We start from the raw sequence: 20,998 nt of genomic DNA on the forward strand, positions 1-20,998 counted from the left end.
ATCGGAAAATCAACTCCGATCGTCGTCCGGCGACGATCGGGCCCCGTGACACTCCTTTGCCCACCTCGGCCGACTGGAGATGAGCTCCTCCTCCTCCCCAGAGTGCAGCGTGCGCTGGGAACGATGCAGCATAGGATTGGACAATGTGAAATGCGCGGGAATTTGTGAGTAAATTCTGCGGCGTGATATTACTTCGCAGCCCACGACCTCATCTCACCTCGTGATGCGACACGACGCACGGAGTACTGCGATCCGTCATTATTTACCCTGCACCTGTCGCTCCATTGTAAACGTAACCTATAAATACATGCCTGTTACCAAAATCCCGCATGCGTACATTCACCCACTGGAATGGCCTTTTTTTCCTGTAGATTTTAGGTATGTTTGTAACGATAATGATGTCAGGGATTTCCAAGTACCTGATTTATTTATATAGATCTATAAATCTATTATAAGAAACCGTTCTGTGGAGGGGAGCGCTCCCGAACGGAAACACTCGCGCTATCGGTTTTATGGTACCGGTAGAGACATCTAGCGAAGGGTTCTGGATTTACCTGGCGAATATTGACTGTCACCCGTGGTTGCACCTCGATCGATCTCTCGCGCTCGGGACGCCGCGCGCGCCTCGTCATGGGATGGCGTGAGATGATAAGTAGCGAGTGGGTTTTCATTCTCCGTGCGGATAGGGAATCAGGTTGACATTATTTCGGGTTGTCAGTGGTCGAAACACGGGAAAGGCAAGCGGTTGATGCGACCGTTACCACCGGTCGTCGCCGCGTCGAAGAATGCAGATTCATTGCGAGCGATACGTTATCGGCGTCCTGTGCCGGCATAAATTTTCGCAAGGATACATACCGCTTAACAGGACACGTTCACCGGTAACCAGCTGCGACGCAGTCTACGAATATCCAATACGCCTTAAGTAAGTGTCCCTATATCTTTTTATTTTGAAGGTTATCCTCTACTTTCACCCGTCGACCGGTAAGTCAATTTATCAAAAGCGCACCTTGTGCATGAAGCAATCGGTCGTGGTAATAGACAAATGATATATCGACTTTTAGCATGCGAGATTGATCCTCGGGGTTCCGTGACACGTTAGCTATAGAAAGTCTGGGGAATAGGGGCAGGCTTCTCGAATCAATCAGATTGCAATGTGTATTGAAAATTATAGTTTAGTGAAAACATTATTTCTGTGGAAAATTTTATGTCAAGGTTAATGTTTCTGAGGTTAACCCGTCTTCCACTTTATGGGTACATTTCCATGACTAGTTAAGTTGTCGATTTCAGAGCTCAAACGATGCATATTTAGGGAAGTCGATTGCGTCTTGATTGCGTGTCAATCGTATCGATTACTATCATAAAGGGTCCAACATATGCGAGATCACGCGTCTATTAACATTGTTAGTTGTATGCATCAAATTTAAAATTAAAGGACGACATAATTAATACGAGGAACTCGTTAGTTATTTTAATAAAATCTAAGGAAGATTCATTGAAGATTCATTGAATTAATCATGTGAGCGATAGTGACGTACCGTTCGATTCACTGCTGTTCGTGTCATTCGCATTTATCATGTGGACTCATATTTATTCATCAAGGCGCGATTACATTACACCAGCAACAACCGACGAGATTTTATTGTCAACAATATTGTATACTCTCCGGAATCCGATGTTTATCGTGAAAGTGCTGCCTGTACAGTGCCTAGGGATATTTGTGGGTTCACGTAAATATTGCATCGCGCATCTGTTTACGTACGTCGGTACATTTGAACGTAACGTGCTTAACACAATGCGCGGACGTTTGCCCGTTGGTTTCCACATGCAACGAGCGATACGCCGTAAAAATTATTTTTATCTGGAAATTCACCGAGCGTGAAATTAGTCCGGGGAAGCCATACTTTTTAATTACGTAAGGAACCGGTGCCATTAAGTGTAAATAGAAAATTGAGTCAAGGCTCCGTGCGGAAAATTAACCTGTGCGCGTTTGTTTTTATCCCCCGAATGCAATGACCCGAAACAATGGCTCTTACGCACCTTTTGTGACACTGCGCTGTGCGTAACCTTGGTAGTAAACAGTCGCATGAATAAAGCAATTGAATTTGTAAACATAGTTGTATTTACAAATAAAATGAATCATTCAAATATTTTAAAACATTATTGTGGAATACTTAAATATTATAATCCAATAAAAATCTAGGGAAGTATTGGAACCCTAACGCTCCACTAGCTCAAATACTAGAAGATACCCAAGTTGAGAATCACTGCTCTAAAGAGAAAAACGGAAAAATATTATTTCAATTATTATTATCATCTCAACCTTCATAATAGTTTCCGAAAATAAAAATTCTTAAGTACCTCTAACTCCAAGCTACCAAAAAAATTTTAAAAACTAAAATTTTCAAAATACCAAAGTAGATATTAGATCTGACAAATACCAACATTCCAACACAAATACACAATATTGTATCTGGCTTCGGCAAATACTTTTAACGGGAACTGTTAGTAAAAATGTTAGTATTATAAATATTTATAAAAAAGAATCTCCGGAGCGATAAAGATTTCAGGGAGAAAGAGGACCGTTGGGAGGCACTGGCCGATAAGGAATCACGGGCGGGAAAGTCGTTCCTGTAAGTAGTACCTTTCTCCAGATCTTACAATGGAGCGGACACTGCGCCGCGTTGCGGTCAAGCTAGCCACGATAAACCGTAAGAACGTCGGAACTTGCCGATGTCGCGCGTCTTTTCGTGCCTCCAGTATTTTCGTGGACGGCCGAGCGTCTCGAGCGACAAAGGGGAAGGGAAACTCGAATCAGGGACAATAAACGTTATTTATCGGTCCAATTGTTGATGGACTCGCGACAAGATGGTTTGCCCGGTTAGTCGTTGTTCGCCGAGAAACTGGGATTCCTTGTGCGATTGTTGCATCACCGGCTGTTTTCAACTAGTTAACTGTGGAATTTAGTTTTGAAAAATTTCTCATGGGATGTGACAATAATAACGAATGACGAGTATATACGTTAATGCGGTGTAAATGCACCTAATATATATTAACATAAACAAATTTAAGTAAAATGAAAAAGGGCTACATGTCTGTTGGAAATAGTAAGTAATCGTTGAAAAAAGTTAATATTATTTTGAATTTTGTGGTGACGAATATATTTGTCGAATACAGTTAACTGGTTTAGGACCGCGAAGAAAATCATTGAAATCGTTAGATTCGAACATAAACCGTTTGTGAGTCGAAGTGATCTGCTCCACTTGTTGAATATTTTGCAAATTTATATATTTCGTTTTATTACATTTTTCTATTTTTCGTGTTCTGAAGTTCATCACTTTGGAATATAAATGGTTCATATAAATCGAATATATTCGCATCGCGAGTGTGTTGTTTGAATGGACCAGTTCAGCGATTTTAAGAAACAGTGGTTATAGAAGATCGAAGATTGAAACAGTGTATCTGATAGACAATCGATTGTTGTTGCCCGTTTCGTCGAACTAACAAATTTGAAGAAGACTTTCGTTCATCGATGCCGTGGAATCATGAAACCGGAGACTCCACGTCGAGCTGAGAACGGTTCTTGTGAGTGGAAACTTGATTGATCCAGTGTTCTTTACGCTGAGGCCTAGATTAATTACCAGAATGATTGTGTATAAGTATAGCAACAAGCAATGTTGAAATAGTTATTCCCTTAATTGAAGTTTGCGCTTGTTTGAAGCTCTCAGGAACTTCGAAACTAATTGATCGAAGTAGACAGCTTAATGCTAGGTTTATGGAAAATCGTCGATTTGACTCATATCGAATTTTATAAACAATATTTATTGACTATCTTGAAACCTCCGATTTCCAAGATTCAAATGAACGAACATCAATTTGACTAGGAACAACAACAAAATAAATTGCACAGTAAACGTCCGTAAGTCTAATGTTAACCCTGATGTGATTTAGTTACAATGTTCTTGAATTACTATATAATATATATCTAATATATATATATTAGAAAAAATCAAACAAACGAATTAGTTCTGAGAAAATGAAAACGCAGTTAGATCGAATAATCTTGAAAACCACGGCGTTAAATTCCTTCTACCTATTTGTAGCTTAGACATTTAAAAGTTAAAGAAAAACACTTTGTTAAATGATAATTTTCTGTCACAAAGAAAAGGCGTTATAATGACTTAACCTTGTGTTCTAGCAACAGTTAAATATTCATAAATGCAAAATTGTCCAATTTGCGCGCTTACGCGTATCGGTCCGCTAAGTTCGGTCTCGTTCTGGAAACTAAAACATACGGAACAAGCTCTGGAAAAAATAAGAGGTAAAAGTCGCTGTGATGTTCTGAGTATCTGTGCCTGCTTCGCGGCTCCGTGGAAACTTTGATATTAGATATTATAGGAGAAGTTACGAACGAAAATACGCGGCCGGTCTAAAACGCACCGTCCAAGGCGCCATACTTACGCGAAGTTATTTCAATGGTGGAGGCCTATCCCACTCTCTTATCTCCGTGCTGTTTGAGGATCAATACTTTATTTACTTTAAAGTGATTCACATATGACTTATTGTGTCATTATTTGTACAATTTCATTCAATTCGATTGATTACGCACGCGTAAAATATAATATAAATCGTAAATAGAGCAGATCAAAGCGAATCCGATCATCTTTCCGACAGTGACGAAACAAAAATATTTGAACGTTGATAATAGAAAACGAAAAAGAATTTTTAAAGTTCTTTTTTGTAAATCAGGAATAGGAAATGAGAAATATAATTTATGATATAACAAATTCGGAGTGAATTCTTGTTTCGATGCGATTCGCCTAGGTCTACCTCAAATTAAGGTTCATTAGTTTCTCAATTGCATAATGATAATGTTTAAATGAAAACTGTTGATGTTCCTTTCTTTAAATTTCTTCTATGTGACATTCGTAAAATTGTTATGAATTCAACGGATTTTTCTATGAACATCCGAATGCAAGAAATAAACACAATGTCCTAGCTGACTCTGATAATAATAGGATACAGTAAATAACTGGTTGCAGGCACATAGGGTGCAATAGTGGAAACTTCTGATATAATAGCTCCTTTTGATCTGGACGATATTGTTAAGTCCAGTAGCTTATCGTTACTGGAATTTGACAAATACATGTCTCTAAGTGGACAACGTTTAGCGGCTGAGATTTCAGGATATTGTTCGTCTACGGTAACAAGCTTAACGACACGACGCGGTTTATCGTGATTACCTCGTCGCGCATCACACTCTTGCACCGTGCATTCTTCGAATAATTAACGGTTCTTCCGCGTACTATAAAAAATTTTCTCGTGAAAGGAAATATAACAGGAAATTTCTGTTGAATTCTAACTTCTGATGAACTCTTATCTTGATCTTGGAATGATCATCGAAGGTTTCTTAGCTACATTGCGGATCTTTTAGTATCCTGATGGAGTTTTAGGAAGTATTTAAGGAAATACAATATTATTATTGTACTTTAATGCTTTTGCAACACTTTTAATCCAATTTCTATCACCATTTCATAGTATCAAGCATCATAGAATATACATTTGAGAAAGAGGATCAACGATGAATGTCAGCTAAGGAGGGCAAAGACGAAACGAGCTTCAAGACTCTCGAGTGTATCGCTGAAATCAAGTTTCATGAACTTAATAAAACAATACTGTACACAGTTCCTATGGACCTCCTGAGTATCGTCATTGTCTTCAGGACATTTGAAAATTTTAGGAAACTTGAATTTGGTATTTCCAAACCTTGAGTTCTTTCAGAGTCCTCGAAGTTGACGACTGTCTACAAAGTGTCGTCTGAGATCTTGGAATCCTTAATACTGTGACACTACTTTTTACATAAACTTAAACATTAATTTTTTTGGTGATGTATCTGATATAAGGAAGATAGTACAGCAATCGTTACGAAAGATCTTGATTTTTTAGTTTCAGATTTATTAAGAAAACTGTTTCGACTGCACAAGAGTTTTAACGAGTGTTTACTTGCCAGTCAAAGTGTTAAAGTTCCTTAGACGTCTTCAGTGTTTTTCGAAAATTTTACAAAAAAATAGGTGTCCTGGACACTTTCGGGTTCTCCAAGCTTTCTCTGAAGTTTCAGCGGGTATTCGGTGTCTGTTAACTCTTTCTACTTGAGATACGATTCTCAGTTGCTACAAATGTCGAACAAATATAGAAAGTTTGATATTTAATATTAAGCTTCGCATAATGCGTTAATGTGTAAAATATTGAAGTAAAATACTCATTAACTCATCAGAAAATGTTGACTATTTCTAGTGAAAAACTTTCGAGTCCAAAGAATTAAAGTCTGAACTTCGTACAGATCTTCCGGAGGTTCATTTCAAGACGCTCTCAAGAGGCTCGAGTGTTCTCAAGGATTATCACGCACTCTTTCCCGCATAAACGATGCGTCTTATAAAAAAAGCTATCGATCGCAGATAACCGATGACTACATGTATATTCGAAGAGCGCAAACGAAGGGAATCGATTCTTCCAAGAACCAAGACATTTCATACTCGGATACATCGATGCCGTTCACGAAATTCGTTTGAAGTTTCCGGATAACCGAAGCAACCGGAGATGAAGTAAACATTTCACGGCGTTACGGTTTATTGACAAGCACCGCGGGGATGTTCGAAAAGTGACACCTACCAGTTGTAACGATCGGTGATTTATTTATCGGCGGTCGTCGCGTTCCAGCTTATAATCGACTTGCAAAATCTTTTGAAAAACAAGACGCGGCGGCGTTCAAAACGAGATTTTCACCGTAGGAACCGGGTATTAATACTAAAAATACCGGCACTTTGTGCATACCTACTCTTACTAACATATACTATTCAAAATCAAAGTAAACACAGCAATTTTCTGAAAGATAAAAATTGAAAGACTGATTAAGCCCACAACTATCGAATTTTCTCAGTAAACAGTGTTATTCGTGAGTTTCAAATGAAATATTATTCTTGCTTTCATTTACTTATCGATCAAAAATTGTTGCCATTCAAATCCTAGTAACAAAAGCTTTTCGTTCTACTGGAGAACTGAATGGTACTTCTAAGTTTAAAGAAATTAATGAAGATCAAAATCAATTGTTTTTCGTGAATTCGTCGCACTCGACGGTTAAAGGGTTAATTAGACAATATAGGGGTTGATAGGAAGTTCGAATTACGATGGAAGATGCAGAATTTTAAATCAGATTTTAAAATCGGTCGTTTGACCGGTCGTGGTACGTTTAATGTTAAAATAGATCAGACGATACCATCAGCAAGTAGGCTAGGGGTGCCCTGACCATGACTGCGGTCGCAGACGGCGCATCGTTTCGCCGTTAGAAGTGGCTGCGTCCTGGATGTTTGCCACCACGAGGAAAAGCCTAAGTAAAATTACCTGCCAGCGGCGACCACTTTGCACACCCGACTAACTCTAGCGAAAATACTCGCGTATGCGGTGTAACGAGGAAACTATGTGACAGAAATTCGGAAAATGAAGCGGGCAGGTTCGTCCGCGGTCGCAAGACCGATCGCAGGCGGCTCGCGTGTCTCCCATTCCAATGTTGTTACGATTTCAAGCTGAAATCGCGTTAGTCAACTTACGTGGAACTTGTACAAACGGAATTAACCTCTTACGCTGGAAATTAATTCCGAGATTTGGCAAAGTCTTCCACGAAAAACTTTGTGTTTACCTATTTTACGCAGATGTGTTACATTAATCTTGTTTATTAATAACTTTGTACAAAGTTAGTTGCGTCAGTTTAACGTTTTTATTCAATCATGGGTCATATTTTTGTAAATCAAAGAAACGTAGGAAATTCCTAGGATCGATTTCAGTTTAGCGAGAGAAATGATTTTTTCGGTACGGTTATTTCTTCTCGAGAATTTGAATTCCGATCATTTGAACCTCGACTAAAACGTGAACTTTAACTTTTGTAAAACGCGCCGTCACGCTTTACGGCTACAGTTCTATCGGTGATAAATATGTGTAGTAGCAAATTGTTTTCGACGTGGCACGACCACTGGTTTACATTCTCACAGGTTTCTCGTCGAACACCTACAGTCGTCGATATTTAACAGTCTCTATATTATTCCACGAATCGGCAGGAAAAAAATGGTAAACAGGAACCTCTTGACGTCTTGTGATTTTTATAGCAGTTTATTCGACTTGTGCTATTAATGTCGCATCCGTCGCGGTAAATGAAGTTTCAGGTTCTTGATTATTCCGAATGCGAGACGCAGTGGAATGTTTGATTGGAAAATATGATGGCAGTGAAGACGGTGAAAGGATTTTATACCGGTGTCACATTAGGGAACATGAGAGGTGAGCTGAGTGTGTCACTATGTGTCCGTCGTGACTAATGAAGCATCTGCTCCCGTTGCGCTGATTTATTCACCAGATTAAGAATAGTAGAACGATATAATCCACGGATCCGTAACGCCTTTAATTCTCATATCAAACACGTGTAGTGAATTGTAGAGGAAAATGTACCCTTTGCAGTAACTATGAAATATAGCTGTTATTAGATATAGACTTAAATTATAATAGATTATAATAAATTAAGAGACAAAGCTATTTTTTTCATTATTTCACATATTAGTGTATTATACAAAAATTAATATTAAACTTAATAATTTTACTGTATCAAATCAAATAGCAACTGGGAATCAGCCTTCAATGGGTTCACTAAATTATATTATAAAAAGGAAATAAACATTAAAACTATAGAATAGTGATTACGTGTGCGCACAGAGATCGTCTCTATCCTCCGCGATAGTGAATTAAAAACAATAATTGATCAGTCCTTGAATACGTAACGAGAGCTTAATTATCTCGAAAAAGGAGCAAAGTGTTCGACATCAATCAACATACGACTTACACGTTAATTATCCGTTTCACAGTAAATCAATAAATCCTGCGAAACTGTTCTCAAATTCGACATCGGTGATCCAAACATTTTAGACATCCCGTGCAGAAGGTTCGCTCCCGTTCAAACCTTCTTATGCGATTAACCGGCACGAATTATATTAAATCTAATTATACGCCCCGGCTCATGACACTTGACAACACGAGTGGCCTGTTAAGGACCGCGATACATTTAAAAAGGAGAAGAAAAAAGAAAGAAGGAACGAGACCGAAACTTACGTCATTTGATCAGCGAATTCAGCGTGTCGGTCCAACTTGCCCACGCCACGGTGAGAAACGGGCCGAAGGCGTTCGGTGATCCTCGTGTCGCTTCGGAAACGCTCGGCCCCATCCGTGTCGTAGTTGTATCGCGGCGTCTTATTCAGTACGGTAGTGTCTTCCGTCGCTGTCATTTAATCGCGATTCGCCAGTGATTAGCGGATGGTTTTTATTGCAACGATCCCCGAACAACAGGATGTTCGGTTGAACACGAGTTTCCGATCGTCTCCGGCAAGTGTTAACCTCGTTGGTTCACAGTATCCTCATTTCCGTTGAAGTGCCTGCAAAAAGGGGAGCAGCGTTGATCTCTGCCATGAATTCGCGCGTTCGTCTGCTTGTACCCCTCAGCGCCTTCAAAATGGTAAATATAATTTCGAACTTAACAGTCGCACGCCGCCGACACCTCTTATTTACATAATGAATTTCTATATATTTCCATGCATGCGATGATCAAGTCTCGGAAAATCGTCTCGAGAAAAACAGTAATTGTTCAGTGTTTGCGATTTGAATTTTAACCTAGTGACGACCGTCGTCCTACTCTTATTTTAACTTCGTTCCTACTATTATTGTTTTCAATTGTTATTATTATCGTGTAGTATTATTATTATTTATTATTACTATTATTATTACTACTACTACTACTATTACTACTACTACTACTACTACTACTACTACTATCATCTACAAAATAAATAATTTAGCAAAGAATTAAAATAAAACGAATATCATAGAAACGGTGCATCAGGGATTAAGTGCAGTTGCCCCATGCGTGGCCGACTGATGCAGTTCAATTGAAAAAGGAGGCAGCCTCTTTTATTATGTTTATATCCCGCGTCCCGTAGTCCGCGTATCCTATTGTCAGTCGCGTCAGTCGTGTTATTATTGGAGAGAGGAAATCTTTTTTATCCTTGCTGCATTCGTGACTGACGCCGAGCATGCTGGCGCAAGGTTTCCCGAGCAATTTATTATTCGCGTACACAATGACGGGACGTGTCCGTCAAGCATATCGGACAAATGTAATCGCTTCGGTCACCGGTTACCATTTTCCGAGCGTTCTCAGACGCTCGCCTTTAATCACGATTTAATTCCGTACCGCGAGCGGCCACGGGGACCTCTACGTGTTCTACGGACCCTGTATTTTTAGTGATATTGGCACGTATCTCTAAACGATGTTAACTGCAACGGCCACCGCGATTTAAACAATCTGTTGCACTTTCGCTGAAAGTCGAAAACACGCGCGCGCTCGCGCGCGTGCCCGAGTCGCATGTAGGAGTCAAAACAATCCCTTTTTTTCTGTTAGTTGTTCATTAACACCGTTTAATCTCGAAAAAACTAGGCCAAACTATTTAGATGATAAGCACCTAAAGACTACCAAAATCCGATTAACAAATTTTTTACGGTAACTGGAAAAAGATATAAAATTAAAAAATGATGTTATTTCATACTAATCTAGAGTTTTATTTTATATAATATTAAGTGGAAAAAGAAATAATTCAGCGAAATACAAATTCTTAGTTCGATACTTAGTTATTACTAAGGGTCGCAAAGATCTTAGTACAGCTCTGAACATAACCATTTATTTCCAGATACATTTTGTATGAGTAATGTCTTTACCAAATTAGGAATAAATTATTGTTAATAAATAGTTTATTGAAGTATTATATAGAGGATACTAAATAAATGATAAATAATGATATTAGGGAACAATAGAAGTAGACATGTTTCCACGTTTATAAGTAGTTTCGCGAATTCTTCCACCCCTCTGCCCGCACTGTATCGTGGGTTAAATGTATAACAATAGCCTAGTGTTCGCTCGATTAGGCAAAATTATTCTCTTGTTTAGCCTGTATATTTATTTCGAGCTAGACTGCGCTGCACTATCTTCTCCGATCTTTTATGGCGAGAGACTGTCAAGGTTAAGTCGGGAGAAACAGACGTGCCAAAAAAACTGGTTTCCGAACCATGCCAGGCACTAAAACGCTTCGAAATGTGCCATAATTCAAAAAGATTTCGTATAAGTCTCCGATGTGCATTTTTGATGTAAAATTTTGTATCTTCTGTAGTCCGTTTATAATCCCGGTCACTCGTTTGATTATATTTGGTCAACTAACCCGACTAGGGCATTTAACTTCGTAATAGTTATTTTTGCTCTCCATGGTTTAAAATATAAATGTATTTTTGGGTACGTGACTTCGACCACTTCCTAGTACACTGACCCAGGGTCGACTCTAAAATATCGTCTAATGAATCACTTTGACGGACGGTTGTTTTTTTTTCGTTTTCGATAACAGGCTGTGAAACCGTGACCGTTTATTTCCGCGCGTGCATCGATAAACGTGGATAAACGTTCAATTAAAGATCGCGGGAAACGTATCATTTACATAATGACGCGTACAAATGAAGTAGAACGCTGCGCGTGCAATGGCCCCATTATTCGGGACGACTGTCAACGGTCCGTTACGCTTAATACCGATTGCCGGATACGATAGGCCACGCAAAGTTCGTGTTTCGTTTAAACAAATTGAAATGTTACATTTATTCAGACGTTTTCTTAACACGTTATCAATCAATGGTGAAGATCTCCCATTTGACAATACATTGTCGTATAATTTCTTAACTTTCCTCTTTCATTTTTTACATTTTGTTTATAATCAAGTTATATAAAATAAAAAATTATTACTATTAAATCATTACGAATCATATAAAATAACTTTTACCCTTAGTCTATTAAAGAGATAATAAATTAAGATGTCGTGGAAATCGAAAATTGCCGCCAATCAAGAACATTGTAGCCAACCTACAGTTATTGCATACAAAATTTGACATTTACGAATATATCCAACGGTCGTGGCGCATTCACGTTTCAAACAAATTAGTGCCGTGTAACGTGAACGAGTTCAGCGACCTTTGATATCAGTCAAGTTTCATTACCAGTAATCTCCGGTCATTGTAACGCATAGGTTGGCAACCCTAGTGGAGGAACTGCGGTGGCGTCGATAGAAGCCAATTTCCTCGTTCGGTGTTTCTCTTTTCTCTTTCTTTTCAAGGTAGAAGGGAGATAATGCGATTGAACGGTGTCTTGTTTTTGTTCTGTTGCAGCGCTGGGCAGAAACCCGCAAGAATCGAGCCTGATGTCCATATGGTCGACGAGCACTGGACGCAATTCAGTGTTTGGCGCGGAGGGCGGAGCGGTACTCCCCTCCACCCAGTTGCCGATCCACGTACACGTGGCTCGCACACATCTGCGCAACGTTGACGGCCACTGCTTCCACAAGCGGTTCCACGACTGTCAGGTCGGTAGCCTTCCCTTATTCTTCCCGTTGTCTTCGTTTCGCGGACTGTTTGTCACTTCGCAATGTGTACTGCTTCGACTGCCGCGTTACATCGGTGACAATCTGGGTGACACAATTCCTTGTCCGGACTTAGCCCTTGACTACTGCAGAACGTCTATGACTGGCAGATCGTTTGATAGCTAGACTGAAGAATGCGGATTTGATTGATCAGTTTTCATTTTTTTCATTCAATATTTTGTTGGTTCTGTTTAGTGAATAAAAATAGTTATACTTTAGACAACAGGTAATAAAATAATACTTTATAATACAGAATTTATTTTTCTTTTGTCACTTTGGAGGCTAAAGTGATTATTAAATGATTTCATTTAGAAGTTACTTTTTCTACAAATCGCCAGATGGCTCGTCATTGTTAACTACTAATACTTCTTATTATAAATTTTGTCTTGCCCCTGTGCTAGAAATTAAGTCTAGACATCAGGTCACCTCCCAAGAGTGCAAAACCGTTAAAAATTTTTATTGATTCCCGTTCCTGCTTGGTTCATTATTTTCCCATGCTACGTAGTTTTTAATTATAGTCTAATATTCACTGACTAAACTAAACAAATAACCACGATGAAAATTAATCATAACAGTTGCTCAAGTTTAGATATCTACAGTACTTAAGGGTTAAAGGTTCGTTTTCACGGTGATGCATAGATTGAATTAAATTTTGTTAGTACCTATGAGACACAAAATGGTTGGGAAGGATTTTTCAAATTTTTGAAAACTTGAGAGTGAAAGCACAACGAACACGACAGCGTATCAAGTCACGTGACTGGCCTCTTATAGGTTCATTTTGCACCAATTGGAGCAAACGGATGATGACCCTTTAATCCTTATAAGCGGAACGGTGTTTCGAATGCTGCCCACGCTTTTTCCATGAACTGCATACACCGAAAAGGTCAGGTGTTTTATGATTTGCAATGATATTACACTGAACAAACAATAAATACACATGAAAGTTGCAAAGTTTTCAACTGTTATCAAATCTGCGCCAACATGCAATATTTATTTGGACAAGTAAAGGAGGAATTCTGAAACCCATTCTGATTGATGAAATTCATGTTCAATATTACATATAATTCACAAGACGAGTATAATAATAAAGAACAATAACCAGAATAGCCAATTTTTAACCAGTTAGCTGTGATTGGCGAGTATACTCGTCGCGCGGAAGAAATAGTTACCACTTGAAATTGAAATTGAAATTGAAATCGTAATTGTAATTTTACAATGATAATAACAAATAAAAAAATATAGATAATTATTCTGAGAAAAACTGTATACAGTGTGAATTTAAACACACACTTTTCACAGGGGTGACCACAGCTAACTGGTTAATCGAAACTCGACGTCGAAACGGTCAATCGATTAATGCCAGTTTATTGCTCGATAAATCAAGATCAAGGAAGGGAATTGGATCCGAACGCTCGCGCGCTGATAGGCGTATCGTGCCGCGTAAGCGTTCGTGTTTGTTTCCCGCGCAGCCAACCGACGCGACGGTAAATTAAATTTTACCTGTTTCCCGCGGAACCCGGACCGCCTCGGATAAAATCAATCCGGATTGTTTAAACTGCACTACTGGGTTCGCTAATGATATCCGGCGCAATGTGTGTATCCCGTGATCACAAATCGGTTAATTATCTCTCCTTAACAACTTCTCGATTCGCTTACATAAAGCGTCGCGGGAAATACAGGAAATATTGCGGCCATTATGGTAGCGGTGCTTGGCACGCGATGGATTGTATATAACCGATGACAAATGTTACTCAACGGACGTGATAGCAACAGCATCCTCGTGTTGCAACGATAATAACGTAAATCTATTGTAATATAAGATAAAAATGCAAGATAGACTTTTATAAATAAAAAATGGTTTAAAACTGTTATTTGCGAAAATTTGTTAATCACACGTGTGAAATATATTTATCTATAATTATCATGTCATTATAATATTATTATAATAGTATTATTATCATTATATCATACGATACAGTAAAATATGTTCATAGGTTAAACAAAATATTCATTGGTGCAAAAGACCTACATAAATCAAATTATTATGGAACCATTTGAAGGCAACCTTAAATTCTCCCATGGTTCTCACAATGGTGTTCACTCTCTTAGACGCACAGGCGTGCCACAAGTGACTTCTTCCCTAGATTAGAGGAAGGAAGAATATTCCTCGCCTACATTAACAAATTCCTCAACTCTTCAGTTTGATTAATCAACCACAAATATTCAAACGAGCTCACGAAAGAAGGAAACAGAATTTACTGGATGTAGAAACAAGATATAGAAAAGTAAACTTTTATTTCCGTTGTTTTCGCGGTGTCAGTAATGTTTGCCATTATGTTATGTTGATAGACTGATGGAGGATAACTGGACGTTCGTATTTTCGCTCTCAGTCGCCCGATCCTTTCGCAGAGACGCGTCGATGTATCCCGGTACTGGGAACCTCTTCCCGATAGATCCACGCTAGGTCTCGCGTGTAAAACTTCACATTTCGTTCAGCGCCCGTTGCCATCCACATTCTCTTCGGGTACGTGGCTGTCTCTTATTTTTACGTGCTTACGCATACTACGGTGTGTCCGACCGCCAATTACCAAGTCACACCAACATCAACGAACACGCGATTCATCTGGACACGATTTTTTCTTTGTTCTCTTATTCTTTCATTTGTGTTTCGTTTCTCTGATTTTTTTTCAATTATTTTTCTGTTCTTTTTGGCCTGTTATTTTGCCAACGAACGATTTCGCAAATGTGACCGTTGTCGTTGTATCGCGCCATTGAACGGCGGCGGGACTAACGGATACGTTGATATTTGTTTTAATTAGCGCCGGACGATATGCGATATTGCGTAATCGGCGCTTCCATGACAGGCGTCGAGCAGTGTCGCGCGAACGCAAAAATTTTAGGACAGGAAGTTCGAACGTGTGCTGTGAACTGGAGAACACGTTGTTCCGAAACTGTATTTTTGCTGTACAGGGTGTTCCATCGTGAACAACCTACTATGGAACGTATTAACATCGGAATGATTTTCTACAGATTAATAATTAATAATTAATTATTTATCTATAGATTAATCGTTAATGATTAGGCTTGTGATAATTCAGAGCGACAAGCGTCGAAAGTTGTAGATAACTTTAAATTTCATTTTCTCAATGAAATATGAATAATGAAAATATATAAATATAATTGAATATACTTTTTAATAAAATGATGTTCCTCTGTATGTAATGATAATAATGATGTTCCTCAGTTCTCGCTGAACTGAGTAATATTCTATGAAAATATTTTGCAAAATTTTGTACTTATCACGGATTACAACGGTTTGAATAGCTTATATTGAAACACCCTGTACGTAGAACCCCCGGCTTTCGTCCGGAACAGAGATATTAAACATTCAACGTGTCGACAAGAATGTTCGAATGTTCTTCGAATAGAGTCGTAAAGCGTCTCGCAAATTGTTCTGTTGATTCAAGACGGATTAGCCAGCGTTATCGGTTGCACCACTTGATAATCTGAATCACTGGAGCTTAATTGGATCGCGTAACCGGCTACTGTGCTCATGGGAAACCGAGAGCTGCCTCGCTATAAGCAGGGCTGGGCAAAATGTAATCTGATTACAGATTATTGATGATTAAAATGTGATGGTAATTTACAAACGACTCAAGAATTGCATTTTAATCTTCTGCCTCGACACTTTACCAGCTTGTTAACTATTTGCAATCAAAAGTTTTTCACTAGAAGGATTGAACATCTTCTGATGAGATACAGATGACATTTTTTCAAACTAACTTGACGAGAAATTACATATAAATTACGGAACGAGGCTAGTTCATGTTAATGTTTTACGTATTGATACATTTTATCTTAGCAATTCGTTTATTATGGTACTAATAATATTAATTATAGTATTAATAGTATTAATAAAATAATAGTAAGTTATTTTAGCTTAGTCTTCAAAGCTTGGTATTCAATATCAATCTTTACAATTTTGGGCAAAGGATTAACAGGCGTCTCAATGACTATATATAAAAAGGTTCTATTATTTTCTTCTATACAATAATCTGTAGAGAAATTATAAAAAATCTCAAAAGCCTATTAATCATTGATTGTGAATAGATTGTTAAAGTACTGCCGCTAGGTAAAGTGTTCACGTATAATCAAATCACATTTTCAAATTTCCGTTCGGAGATCAGCAACAGTAGTACTTTGATAATAAATGTATAAACAGTACCGGGTTAAAAGTCCAGATTTCATCGGTTTCCATCCACCATAACATAATTCGCCTCTTCAATCTTATTTTTGTCCGTCAGTCGAAGATGTCGCAGTCGGGAGATGGCCTCCACACACCGGGTTATCTCTCCTGGAGGAAGCTACAGCTAAGCCGGGCGAAACTGAAAGCATCGAGCAAGACGTCCGCCCTACTTTCTGGTTTTGCCATGGTATGTATACAAATATGTATCTCTTCCTTTCTATGTACTCTGTGAATGCAGAGAACTATATACAGAAAACCAATATAAACAGAAAACATGTAACGACTGAAACGTATTACCCTAGGTAACTAGCTAACTATTAATCCTTGTCCAAACAGGCTCTTAAATTTCGCTACAATTACTACTGTTCCAATGACTTTAACAATTTTATCGTCTCTCTAATATTTAAAACAAACTATTAGAGAAGTTATCGGAATGTAATTAAATTAAATGCAAATTCTGTAGGATTAAAATACTTTGAACTACAAGAGATTAAGCAGACCTAGGTAGTTTTGTCATAAAATGTATATTTATTTTTTGTTTATTCATGACTACTTCAGAAGTTTTCTTTTTCAATTTCAATAAAATTGTTGTTAAGGTACTTTAACGGAATCATTTTTATCACAGGTCGCCATGGTGGAAGTTCAGCTAAACTCGGACACGAAGGTCCCATCCGAGATGCTGATCGCGTTTGCCGTGTGCACGACACTGCTGGTAGCGGTACACATGCTGGCACTGATGATATCGACGTGTATACTGCCAAACATAGAGGCCGTGTGCAATCTTCACAGCATCAGTCTGGTGCACGAGTCTCCCCACGAACGTTTGCACTGGTACATTGAGGTGGCATGGGCATTTTCAACATTGCTGGGATTGCTGTTGTTCCTGCTGGAGATCGCGATACTCTGTTGGGTCAAATTCTACGATTTCTCCCAAGTGGCCGCTTGGTCCGCGTGCATAGTGTTGATACCGGTGTTGATAATATTCCTCGCGTTCGCGATCCACTTCTATCGCAGCCTAGTCGCCCACAAGTACGAGGTGACCGTGTCCGGTATAAGGGAACTGGAGTTACTTAAAGAACAGATCGAATCGACAGACGTCGAGGGTAGAAACGGGGTGAACTTGTTACAGACTGGCGTGGCGCACATGGTATGAACACGTTTGTACAGTGTACGTATTTGTCGATAGTACAGTTACTTTTCAAAAAAAAAAATGTGATATCCTCTCGCGGAGGTACCTAAGTTGTAATAGTGATGAATCTCCGATAACGCGGCTGCTACTCTACCGACATTTGTAAATATTGAAGCAACTGGAACAGAAGAACGGCGCGAATAATCAGTTAATAATTGTCACGGAAATTGTACGGGACGCACTCAAACCCTAATCTTGATGTAACGCGCAAAAGACTCAGTCACTTGTTTCCCGCAGTTCAGAAACTCAGACACGTGTGCAATTTGAAAATGGAACACTTGTTCCATGTGAGAGCGTCGTAATTTCTATTATTGTTTCCCCCTGTTTATCCAATAAAGTGTACAGTTGACGGTAGAGAAATAGAAGTTCCAAGTGAGACAGTGTTTGCTACCATCTAACAGGGGGTAGAAATATTGTACCTGGAAAGAAAGTACGTTTTAATACCTTGAAGGTCAGCCCTAATTATGTTAGCGTTCAATTAAATATAAATTTTGGTAGAAATTTGGTTAATGTTTCATCTTAATTGTAATATTTGTACTAATTTAGAATGTAAATGTAAACCGTGCCTTAATGAGTTAAGACAATTAAAGTACACGCTGATACTGTATCAGTGTGGAGTTTCTTTTATTTTATGAAACTCTTTAGGTACAACCTTTTTTGACCTCCCATTCGTGGTCGAACTTACATTCACTGTTTCACTACCGCCGACTATTCAAGGTTGCCAGAGAGAACCAAGGTTCGATAAAACGCTCTGAAACACATTCCCTTTCTTGCATAGCGACTTAAGTGTACCGGTTACCGATAAGCAGTACGTGTGCTGCATATGTATCGTGTGTTCCGTGACTCGAAGACCGACGGTCGTGAATGGGAATTCATGGTTTGTTGTGTATGCATGACCAAGTCATGTGGAATGTACTTACCTTCGCTGGAGACGTGTCTGTTCCGAGATTCCTTTAGTTTCGTTGTCTCTCGCGTAATAGCCCGATGCTCAAACAGTTTTCCAAACGTTACAGTATATACAGAGGCGCGGAAAAAGAAATCATTTTTACGTGTTTTATGTTACACGATTTACATTGTCTCGTTGCGCTTGTACTTGGTAATCATAATGTCGTCGTTATGAAAATGAAAGAAAAAAGAAACGTATTCATTATGAAACGGCAATTTAGTTATATATAATTTGTATTTAACGCAAACGGACGGTTTACCCGTACATTACGTTCGTATATGAATATATAATAGCGGCGCTTTTGCCTAAATAAATCGTATAAGTAACATTCAACATTTTCTTGTTTACAAAATTGACTTTAATTGGGAACGCATATCCGTAAATACGCGTTTTAGAGGCCTTTTGCATGTACACGATGATAGTTTTTCTTCTTCGTTATTGTCATCGTATGTTTCATGCGTGTATTTGATTGCATCATCTGCGATTAATTTGAGCTGGTAACAAATTTACAATGATCAAATGAGACTTTAAAATAAAAATTGTACTGCCTATTCCTACAGGCGAAGTATAAAAAAGACCTAACGACCAAAGTTTTTTAAAAATAGATCTATATTGTTGTTATTTGTTAATTATGGTGTTAGGTACAATCCTACACTGAGTATATGTTATCATAATGTTGTTTACTCGTGGAATAGGATATGGTGTTGGCTCAAAAGCTGACTGACGCCAATGCATATCTGACATAGTTCCATTTATGAAAGAATCATCCTTCCAGGCGCCATATTGTTTTTGCCCCGTGACTATGTGGTAAAACGTTCCGAGTCCCTCTTTCTTGCCCGTAACAAACTCACCCTCGTATCTATTCCCATTAACTTCAAAATGTAGAATTCAGAATATTATTTGTACGTTATGATTATTAGCCAATTTAAAATATTTTTTATTCGTACATTTAACGAAAATTCCCATGCCATCGTACAGATCATTTTTCCAACAACCTTCATAGTAATCTCCATTGCAATACCATATACGACCATAACCTTGCCGTTTATTTTGACAAAAATTACCCTCGTAATAACTGTTGTCTTCGTACCAATTATATCCGAAACCGTGTTTTTTACCATTCTCCCACTGACCAATGTAACATTTACGAATAATACCAGCATCTAATTGCCCATAAATCTTGCTCAAAGTACCATAACCATGTCTTTTACCATTGAACCAATCACCTTCGTATACAAATCCATTTCTGTGATGTGTTTAACAATTAATTCGAAAAGCTATTTCATAATTCTGGGCATTGAAAAAAGTTATTTATTTTACCACCAACTGTGTCAGTGGTAAAGATTGCGATAATTATTGTACCTGTTCAACTGACTACCCTTTCCCTCCTTTTTATCGTTTCTCCATTCTCCTTTATAATAACCTTTGACAAGAAGTTTATCTGCAGGGTTGAAAATAGCATGCCGCCAACCATTTCTTTTAGCAAGTTCTATTTTACGTTTGATAAATGATATTCGAATTGGCTCTAAAATGGACATTGTAAATTCATTGAGATTTATAAATTTTGTCGTTTCACATCATTCTTGATTAACTTCAGACCAGAAGTTTATACTTAAACCATTACTTTCTTAAAAGTGAATCTGCTCTCAATGATAGAGTCTTTCATGCATCTTAATTTCTATATTGTTGAAATTCATCATTAGCATCAATCATTGAAACGGATTGAAATTTCAACTATGTTCAAATTTACGCGGTATAAATTTGTGCTGCCCTCTACGAAAACGACTCCTTTATTTATATACGTATAATATATTATATATTATACACACCATAGTACGCTATGTATTTTTAACGTGTATAAAAACATTGAAAGGAATAATGTATACAATATTTACAAACATTTTAACTCGTACAGATAAGATCCATTTCTAAATAAAGTAAATGATACTTGTGACATTTCAAACTTTCAATATCAAATATAAATTGTTCAAAGTATTCATTAATACACACACATTTTTAAAAACTCCTCTAATAGATGTTTCTAGAAATCATACTAATAAATAATAAGGGAATTAATACATTTT

General features: G+C 38.1%; 2 protein-coding genes across 7 annotated transcripts; one reads left to right on the forward strand and one right to left on the reverse strand.

Annotated features, from left to right (window-relative positions):
* The first annotated feature begins 12 nt into the window (after positions 1-12).
* LOC116428875 (calcium release-activated calcium channel protein 1) lies at positions 13-19,483 on the forward strand. 6 transcript variants are annotated; one of them, XM_076372058.1, is made up of 5 exons: positions 2,676-3,104; positions 3,328-3,582; positions 12,283-12,476; positions 16,838-16,966; positions 17,405-19,482. In XM_076372058.1, exons 2-5 carry the CDS (start codon positions 3,543-3,545, stop codon positions 17,930-17,932), a joined length of 891 nt encoding a protein of 296 aa, XP_076228173.1. In that variant the 5' UTR covers positions 2,676-3,104; positions 3,328-3,542; the 3' UTR covers positions 17,933-19,482. The 6 variants fall into 6 exon arrangements, with proteins under 6 accessions (XP_031836918.1, XP_031836920.1, XP_076228173.1 ...); XM_076372059.1 differs by having other exon boundaries at positions 3,438-3,582; XM_031981058.2 differs by lacking the exons at positions 2,676-3,104; positions 3,328-3,582 and adding an exon at positions 13-164 and having other exon boundaries at positions 17,405-19,483.
* On the reverse strand, positions 19,259-20,453 carry LOC116428866 (uncharacterized). The gene is made up of 4 exons (XM_031981036.1): positions 20,260-20,453; positions 19,862-20,167; positions 19,599-19,786; positions 19,259-19,408 (listed from the first exon to the last, which is right to left on the reverse strand). The coding sequence occupies exons 1-4, from the start codon at positions 20,450-20,452 to the stop codon at positions 19,259-19,261; spliced, it is 837 nt and encodes a 278-aa protein (XP_031836896.1). The 5' UTR covers position 20,453.
* Positions 20,454-20,998: the final 545 nt, after the last annotated feature.

Source organism: Nomia melanderi, chromosome 11 (genome assembly GCF_051020985.1).
Source record: "Nomia melanderi isolate GNS246 chromosome 11, iyNomMela1, whole genome shotgun sequence".
Classification (NCBI taxonomy): domain Eukaryota; kingdom Metazoa; phylum Arthropoda; class Insecta; order Hymenoptera; family Halictidae; genus Nomia; species Nomia melanderi.